The 10,356-nt window shown below is 30.1% G+C and overlaps 1 protein-coding gene across 1 annotated transcript; it reads left to right on the forward strand.

Annotated features, from left to right (window-relative positions):
* The first annotated feature begins 5,198 nt into the window (after positions 1-5,198).
* LOC107915917 (ethylene-responsive transcription factor ERF086) lies at positions 5,199-6,501 on the forward strand. Its single transcript, XM_016845107.2, has one exon. The coding sequence runs from the start codon at positions 5,319-5,321 to the stop codon at positions 6,258-6,260; it is 942 nt and encodes a 313-aa protein (XP_016700596.1). The 5' UTR covers positions 5,199-5,318; the 3' UTR covers positions 6,261-6,501.
* Positions 6,502-10,356: the final 3,855 nt, after the last annotated feature.

Here is a 10,356-nt window from a genome sequence, read left to right on the forward strand (position 1 = left end):
TATTATTAAATGGGTCAATTCAGCCCTTGTATTATTAAAAAGAATCAAATAAGGCCAAATTGGAATAGAGTTAGTTTTACTGTCTAACAAATTTAATATTTTAAAATTTTGTATAGTTCTATAAATGAAATCTTTTGTTTGAAATTGAATTGTAATTGAGAAGAATAATTTTCAAGAAGTTTTTTATATATGAAATGTTAATTCTATTACAATTTGTACTTATTTGATTCTTTTTTAATAGTATAGGGACTAAATTGATCCATTTGATATTAGAGAGTGTAACAACCCATTTTTTAGTGGTGTCAAAAATGGTGGTTTTAGAACCCCATTTCCGATGTTTGAGTCCATAAATAGTATTATTTTATATTTACGAGGTTAGTATTAAAGCCTATTAAAGTTTGGTCCCTTAATTGTTTTAATTTGTAGTTAATTAAAGTATAAAGACTAAATTGTAAAAGTTGTAAAAATTTATCATTATAAAATTTTAAATATCCAAAGGACCAATTAGTCAATTGGACCCTTTTTAATGAGGCAATCGGTGGTTAATGTTAATTGTAATCCACCAACTTTGATTAAATATGCTTAAGGTTAAATAAATATAATTAATTAAGTTAATTTTGATTAATTAAAAATTAAACTAGGTATAAAAGTGAAATTAAAAGAAAAAAAAGCCATTTCTTTCTACCATTCGTCTTCGTCACTGATTTAAGAAGGAAAAATAAGGTTTTAAGCTTCAAACTTTTGGCCCTTGAATGATATGTTCAATTTAGTCATTTTCTTGTAATTTTTATGTTTTTGATGTCATGGGAGCTTGATTTAGCTAGCCCATGTACCAATTTGTGAAACTTTTAAAGTTTTTAAACGTTTCCATTGATGAGTTCTTGAAGAAATAGGTGTTAAATTGATATATTTTAAGCTTAGATGTCAAAATGACTAAATTGTAAAGTTTAATTGCTAGTTTTTGAACATAGGGACTAAAGTGTGTAGATTTCAAATTTGATGTGAGATTTTTGTAATTATTGATAGTAGATGGTCTTAAAAGGATGTAATTGAGATCGGTTTTGAAATAAAAGCTTAAATTTGAAAGTTATAGTAATTTCAATTTTAAGGACTAGATTGAATAAAATGCAAAGAGGAATTCAAAAAATGAAATTAAATTGATCCATGCATATGATAGATTATTATAAACTGTTCGAAATTTATAAATTGAATTGAATTATTGTATAAATCGGGAATTAAACCGAATCGAGGATAATTGGGTAAAAGGAAAAATTATCGATTTCTCCTTACAGATTCGACTTGCTTGTTGATTTGACCAGGTAAGTTCATATGGTATAGATGTGTTTAAGTTTTTATGTATTTGATTTTGTAATTATATATGTATGTTTGGTTGTGAATTGGTATAAAGGTGAGATTTGGACTAAATTGTAGAGAAATGTATATATGTGTTGAACATGCCCGGATGAACTTAATAAAGGTCTTGTGCACACTAGTACATATTTTTTACTGAGATCTACCTTTTGTTGAGACTTGAAGATACATGTGACATAGGTTTAGCTTGGACTAGTAACCTGATGTCGTTTTAAAGGTTTAGTCCGAATGGGTAACCTGACATGTATATTTTCAGTTGGGCCAAACCATTTGACGTGTCGTTAAATGTTTAGCCTAGACTGTTAACCTAACATGAATATATTAGCTCGGACGAGCAACTGATGTGATTTAGTACTTGTGTATCCGAGACAGTTTATTAAGTTTCATCAGGCGATATAGATTATATGAAATGAGAAATTAAAATGGCATGGATGAATTCGGTATTCAAATGATGATGTAATGACCCAAAAGTCAGTGGTATCGAAAAGTGTGGTTTATTTTGGTCTTGGTATGTACTTAGGAAGTCTTTTGGTTATAATGAATATTTTGTATCTTGTTGGTATTTTAGAAGTGTATGTATATATGTATATGATGGTAATAGTCATGTTGTTGATATTTTGTTAGGTTGCTCGAGTTACTTGCCTAATACACTAATGGTTGAGATATTACATGCTATGTGATGGGATTTTGATTGATGCATGAGTATAGTATAGAATGATGAATGGTATGCTTAGACTATGCCTAAGTGATGTTTTGGTAAGTTGATATTTTAAACATGAGATTGTTGAATGGGTATTTTATGCTTGAGTATGTGATAGTGAAATTGTCATGGAAGATTTATTGAATTGGTTAAACATGAAAGTCAATCATGTAAGCTAGTTTATAATTTTTGGATAGTTTTGAAGTGGTAGTATGTGATTATGTTGCATATGAATAGTTATGTCTTAGGTTGATGAATTTCATATCTATAATTGTATTTGAGAGTACCATTTGAATTATAGATGATTTTGACATGAATTAGACATGTTAAGGATAGGACTTTACCATTTCTGAACTTAGGTATCGATATTTTAGCATTTGATATCGATACTTGACCATATGAACAGTTTTAAAACAAACAGAATGCCAAAATGGTATCGATTTATATGAGTATCGATTCTTTTTCCATAAAATATTGATACCAGAAAATAAATATCAAAACCATTGTTTTGCATAACAAATAGAAACGTGATTTGGTATCGATTTTTAATAAGGTATCGATATAGTATTGATATAGTATCGATACCTAACAATTAAATATCAATACCAACTTTAAAACTTTAATATTTTAAAAACTTTACAATTCAACCCTATTTCATGCCCGAATTTCACAATTAGGTCCACATAGATTACAAAATATTATATTTGATTATATATGATTTGATGATAATTAATTGAAATTTTGATTAATAAATTACATGTAAATTGTTTGGTATTTGTCTGTAGCATCCTTTTACTCGGGTTTGACGATCGAACCAGGTAAGGGTTGTTACACATCATTATTGAATATTGTGAAAATAAAGCTTATAGTATATATGTGATTTCAATACTCCTTATTGAAATGAGATTTAAACTTGTTACCTATAGTGACATGAATGGCATGATCAATACATGTGTTATACATGGTTTGATATTGGTATAATACCCACCTTATTGATTTTTGTGATATGTTATATTTAGCCAAACTATGTCAACATTGTGGTAGCTTATTGTATTTGATTGTTTGTCAAGGTAAGTTTTTGATTTAATGCTTATGAACTTACTAAGTATTCAATATGCTTACCTTATTGTTTTCCTTTTCCCTATAGATTTCCAACTTGCATAACGTGTTGAATGGATATTCGAGAAGCTCACACGATCTCGTTATTGATTCGGTAATCTTTCAAACATTTTAAAGTCCGATTATGTGGCATGTACATAGGTGTTTATATTTGTTAACTTGGGATTGATAGCTTTAGTTTGAACCTTAGCTAATGTTCATATATATATATGTGTGTATGTTTTGGTAATATGTTAAGCTATATGTATGGTACTTAAATGGCATATTTGGGTATGAAATAACATGGATAAGTTGATGGTATTGAATGGCTAAATGCAGGATTGAATAAGTCAAAATTGAAGAAATTGAATTGATAGGTTTTGATGCCAAATTGAGGTTATATTGGGTTTGATTGAATTGAAATGGCCAAATAAATTGTTTAGTATGTGTTTGAGATGCTCTGGTGTAGGTAAAATTGTGGATTTGTGCACAAAATAAGTAAGTTTAGGACTAAGCTCGAAATAGGTATCAAATGGCTCAAAATTTGCCAAAAACAGATGATTTATTTACGGCTTATTTGACGATAGTTGCCCCAACAACGGATGTGACATCCTGTAGTTCGGACCCGTCAATCGGGTCGGGGCGAGGGGTGTTATAGAGAGACTAATTTGATCTAGTCTCTATAATACAAGGACCTCTTAAGTACTTTAACCATTTTAAAAAAAATTAATCTCATTATAGGTTCTTATCATATATGCTCTTTTTGATACAATGCCTAGAACTATCCATAGCCCTCAACCTTTAAATAGGAGGATAATGCGCTTCAACGCACTTCAACTCACGTCCTTCTGCACTAATAACAATATCGATATTAATCAAACTAAGACTCAATTAATAGTACTTTAACCATTTTAAAATTCTACTTAAAATGAATCAAAAAATTTCCCGGGATAAAAGTTATTTAAATAGATGTTAAAAGATTAATGGATAGGTGTGCAATATTAATATTTTTTTTCTCAAGTAGGTTAAGATTAGCCATATACAGCTAAGTACGCGGTTGCACGTGACTTAATGATAAGAGTGATAAAAAAAAAAAACACAATTTTCTTTGTTTGATAATTAAACTAAGCACTTTAGCTTACATTCATCTGATGTAATATTTACATCATTTTAAATCATTCATAACTTTTTAATGATTTTGATTTAAAGAAGATTATAAAACTCATTTGCGGTCAAAGTCCCTCCATAAAAAAATAATTATCAAGTTTAACTTTAAATCATTGAATAAGATATCGTTTCTTTTAAAAATGATTATGTAATTTAAATTAATTAATAATTTATTTTATTTTGTTAGCATGAAGGAATCTTAATCCGAGAGAATTTAATAGAAACCAGGGTTTAAAAGTAGGCACATAAAGTTAAAAGGATAACGACAAATGTGTATGTAAGCCATGTTATGAATATCATCCTTCCTATAAATATTTTATGTTAAACTTTAAAACACAAATATTTTATATAAATATATTATGGAAAACTTTAAAACACAATAATGCTAATTTTTTTCTTGAGTTTTTTTTATCGTAATTATTTTATTTATGTTAATTTTGAGTTATGAAAAAGTCAATTGTCAACGTACTGTAATATTTTATTCTTAATGAAGTTAAAATTTGCTTTTTTATTAATAGAATTTGTTTTTCACCACGAATTATCAGGATTTGTTGTTTCTTTCTTTTTATTTAAATTGTATTAATCCCATTTATAAAATGAAAAAAATGAATTTTCTTTTAAAGAAATAATGATTTTGAAAAACATTATTGATATTACTTTATAGTATCATATAATTTTTGAAATACAAATATATAAATTTTGGATGAAAGCTGATTTAATAATGATTTATATTATAATATCCATCTTTATCCAATAATGTATAAAAATTGGATAAAAAATGTAAGTATAAAAAAGGTAGGTTGGTTTTTCTAGGGAATGACAAACTGCAATGTCCTAATTTTCTCTTTTCCATGTTCCATCACTCTCCTTTATAATCCCTTCCCCTTAAACAAACACCTTCTCACAGTTCCATTCCGAAAACCCATCTCTCTTACCGTATCTATATCTATATATATTCACCACTCACACTGCAATTATAGACATGCCAGCATCCATGGATAAAGGTTATGGATATGAACCCCTTCCCCAAGCCCATCATCTGGCTTCAACTTTTATGATGCTTCAAAGGAACAAATCTTCATGCCAATCTGGTGAAAGGAGAGGCCGAAGGAAAGCGGCTGAGCCCGGGAGGTTTCTCGGCGTCAGAAGGCGGCCATGGGGTCGATACGCGGCTGAGATTAGAGACCCCACCACCAAAGAAAGGCATTGGCTTGGCACTTTCGATACGGCTCACGAAGCTGCTCTGGCTTATGATCGAGCTGCAATTTCCATGAAAGGAACTCAAGCAAGGACAAACTTTGTGTACTTTGATCACAACAACAACACTGCTTTTCATTCAATTATGTCCCCTTCTGATGTCCAATCTGCAGTTTTACCAACTCCGTATCACTTCCTTGATCTTACCACTCCTCAATCTCGACCTAAACAAGCATCAAATCATAGCTTTGCGCCTCAGCCTGATATTTCCCACAGTGAAACTAAAACCCTCACTCAACCTAACAACACCAAAGGCCCAATACCATTGTCATCTGCTGATAATGGTTTCTTTTTCACTAACAATGATGATAACTCAGGTAACTTGGCCTGCATTGTTCCCTATAACTGCTTGAAACCTCCTTCAAACAAGTCAATTGACAACCAATCTCAAGCATTGCCCAAGTCCAATGACATCATTGGGTTTCCTGGTTTTAATGAACTGGATCAACAAGGTAATTTTATGAGTGATCAGCAACCATGGGAAATCAATTCCTTTGAACTCGAAGCTATATTCAATCACCCTCCATTGATAATTGGAGATGAATGCACGGGAACTTTTTATCCAAGCAGCTACGACATGATTCCACAACCTATTTCTTCATTAGATACTTGCTGTTTTCCATTGCCAAGTTTTGGTGATTTTGTGGACTTGGGGTATTCACTTTAGTTCTTTTTAAAGTGCTGCATGCGTACTCCATGGAACTGTCAGCAAGGAAAATGGCCAAGTATTGTCGAGTTTTTGTTGTTTTTGGTTTTTCTCATTTTAATGTAGAAAAATAGTACGAGGAATGTCCTTAACTTGGCCATGAAAGTTAGATTTGAAAAGCAGCTTTTAAGCAAAAGCTTTCTTTTATTTCGGACAAATATGATGGGTTAGTTTTTCTAGTGCATTTGATAAGTGCCGTATATGCGCATGATATTGTCATTTTGTCTCTTCGCTACTTGCTCTACATTTTATTATTATTATTATTATTATTATTATTATTATTATTATTATCATCTCAATAATCCTAGAACTTAGACAAAATGCATGTATACATGGGTTAATTTATCATTAATGTTTAGATATCTTACCATAAAAATGTTCTGGAGAAATTATATTAGGAATTAAATAATATTTTATTTTTATTAATTTTATTCTTTTATTTAAAAATGAAAAATTAAAATTTTTTCGTTAAATTAAAGAGTAAATAGATCTTTTTATTAAAATTCTATCTGTTTTTGCTGTTAAAAACTGATCTTTATACGGCAACATAAGGTAAACATGGCAGCTCATGTGCAATTATCTAATTGTTCCATCAACTACTCTAGTTTTTAATAATAAAAAAAGATAAAAATTTTAATAGAAATGATCAATTTACTTTTTGATCTAACGTACAGAGACTAATTTAATCAAATTTTGAGTAGAAAAAACAAAATGCAAGTCTAACACTTAGTACATGTACCTCCGTGATATTTTTACCAATTTTTTACATTAACTGTCTTAATATTTGAATATCAGCTGTACCGTCTGAAACTGTGTTTTCTTACTTTTTATCATTTCTAAGTTTTCAAAACTCAAGCTATATGTATATATCCATGAATCCATACTCTTAATATTGTGGAAGCTAAGGAAAAACAAATATGAAGCATCTAGTTTTCAAATGACCAATGTCAGGTAAGAAACTTGATCATGAAAGATATTAACTTCATTCTTCTTTATTGTGCTCTCTTTTTAAAAGCATTCAGGCATAGTTATCATATAAACCAAATGAAATTCAAGGCTTATTGTCCGGATAATCATTTACCTTAAAATCAGTTTAGGTTTGAATCATCATTATAATATATATATATATATAAATCAAATAACATCTTTTTATCTTTTCACATTTGCTAGTATTTTAAGCTAACAGCTACACCAAAAACAAAAAGGAAAAAAAAAAAGAAAATTCTTAAAGGAGAAGTGAACCTGTTTTGTTTGTTTTCCATGATTCAAGCTACGGCAGCAAATGAATTTTAGGCTTTTCGGATTTATTTTTATTGTGATATCATAATCTCTATTTAAATGTATTCTCAAGCTTGTCAATCGACTTTGTGATACAGTGAAAAAAAAAACTTATTTTGAAATATAATTTTGATTGACCTTAAATCTTGAATTCAATCTCTCCACAACTATTTAACAGTCCCCCTTCTTTTTCTTTTCTTTTTTTAAGTGTTTTCAAGCTTTTAACACAACTGACCCTTATATCCGAAGGGACATGTGGCTAGGTTTGCTGAAAGGTTATTATCTATTCATCACATCATTCATTATACTGTCTAATTAAAAAAAAACATATAATCTTTTATTTAGAAATTTAGCCCAAATGTACATATGATGTTAAAAAAAAGAGAGAATATATACTCTTTTAATTGGACAAAATCATAGATGATGTGGTGGAAAGGGTTGATAAAATAATTTATTCTCAACTAATATTTGAATACCAAGCACTACAAAACTAAGACTTTGCTTTATAAAGTAAAAAAATAAATCAAGAAAAATGAAAAATTGAAGAGTTAGAGAATTAGAAGGAATAGAAAAAAAATGTAAGAAATATATATATATTTTAAGTTGTTGTGCTTAGTAGGAATGATAAAAAATTGAAAGAATTTTTTTTGTCCATTATTTGGTAGAGTCTAAAAATGAGAGGAAAGAAAATGAAATTTTTTTAAAAAATAATGCACAATTTTGACACTATCATACACACTTTCCTCATTTTCTATCCTTTTCTCATTTCAATTAGAAAATATTAGTTTTTATGCATTAGAGGAAAATGACTATCTCTCCTATTTTCTTTCCACCCACTTTTTTTTCATATCCATCACACTTAAAATTTAATTTCCTTCCATTTTCCACTCATTCTTTCTATCATTTCACTTTTCTACTCAACCAAACACATTCTAAAAACTACAACAACCTTTAATAAAAATTTATGTACACTCCAAGCTGATACAAGGCACCTTAGAGGATATCTAAGAGCATGAGACAACTCTAAATAATCCCGTAACTACAATAAAAAGAGGTGCCTCAAATGATGAGGCACAATTTGAGGACTAAATGTTGGGAAGTGATGAACAATTAATATAGTGATGAGTAATTCTCAAGTATTCAGATATCATAAGAAATTTATTCAACTCTGCACTACAAGAAATATAGGCATTAGTAACTAAATTTCGCAACGGCATTTTGTGTTGATGTATATGTAACATCCCAAAAACTGGATTAGAAGAAATTGGGTTAGTGAAATCAAGAGAGGTCACATCCTAATCTTTAGTTAAGATTGTGAAAATTTTGCCAAGTGAGTTAATTTGGTTCAATGGTTAAGTGTTGTGTTTGTGTGTGTGAGGTTTTAGGTTTGAATATTTTTTCTTGTATTTTTGTTATTTTTTCCTAAATCCCTATCTTTGAACATCTAATTTGTATATTATTTTCGCTCAACTATTAATAAGAATGAGCCTGCTGATTCAGTGGTAAGACTTTAGCTTAATCAGAGGTCTTATATTTGAATTTTGTGTGTGCAAAGTGGGGTTTATTTTTGTTTTAAACTCTGAAGAAAAGAATCTGATTTGGATAATTATAGGAGCTAGTGGGTCGTTTTTAAAACCAGAGAAAAGGAGAGATTATCTCCTAAAATTTCTCCCACTCTCTTTCTCTCTCTTTCCCCTACATTGTCGTCCATTTCCTTTCCATTTTTTTGTTAATTTCTTTTGTTTCAATTTTCATCTTCTCCACTATTTCATTTCCATCGATATTGCTATCCTGTTCGGTCTTGCTTTCTTTCTGTTGTTGGTTCAATTCGCGTTGGTTTGGTGTTCCCATCGTTTGAATACTTTCTGTGTCAGGTAAGTGAATGATTTTTGATTTGGTGGTTGATGTGGGGATTTTCAGTGTAACACCCCAAACTTGGCCAAGACGTTATGGCCGAATATAGTAATGTTACGAAAAAGGATTTGAAACCAACTTTCGTGTTTAAACGCCTCATATTAATTGTTCTAAAAGAGCCTACTTTTTTAGAAAAGCTTAATATTTTTCCTTTTAGTGAATCCGTCATTTATTGTCGTTTTAAGTAAAACATTAATTCATATTGGTTGTTTATAAGGCATTATAGTTGAAAATCGAGTTAGATTTAAAAAAAAGGTTTGTTTGAATAAACCATTGTTTTCGTAAATTGTTTTGTTAAAAGTTGTAAAAATATCAAAAACACATCCAAAACCAAAATTAAATCAAACAGTTCGGAGAGTCCCAAATATTACAAATTCTCAAAATAATCAAGAATTTAAATAAAGCTAGTAATTAAACCAGTTCGTGAACTAGTGGTCACCGCCGAGACTCCGTCGCACCGGTCCACCTATGTCTGAGGATTATTTGAACAGAACAGACAAACAGATGTGAGTTTTATAAACTCAGTGTGCAACTCATGAAAATATATACATGCATAAAATTCAGATTTCCAGTGCTTCAAAACAGAAGTGGACATAAGTCCCTAATAGAGTCAGATTATATCAGAATCAAATTTTCAGAACATACGGAGTCCTACCCTCATCCTCTACACACCATCTTCGTCCATCCCAACACACCATGTGGGGTATAAAACACCCACCCATCCCTACACACCACATAGTGTCTAAACGACACTTATCAGAATAGTATGTAGACAAGCTGCCAGTATATCGGTGATGTCGAAACCACTCTTTGAAAAAAATTAGTTGTCGACTTAAAAAAAACTAAAATTGGAGTCGCCACCGAT

This window comes from Gossypium hirsutum, chromosome D10, assembly GCF_007990345.1.
Source record: "Gossypium hirsutum isolate 1008001.06 chromosome D10, Gossypium_hirsutum_v2.1, whole genome shotgun sequence".
NCBI lineage: Eukaryota > Viridiplantae > Streptophyta > Magnoliopsida > Malvales > Malvaceae > Gossypium > Gossypium hirsutum.

Bases quoted from the DNA above. Each gene is read 5' to 3' on its own strand.
- LOC107915917 (XM_016845107.2), top strand. From the start codon at position 5,319: ATGCCAGCATCCATGGATAAAGGTTATGGATATGAACCCCTTCCCCAA.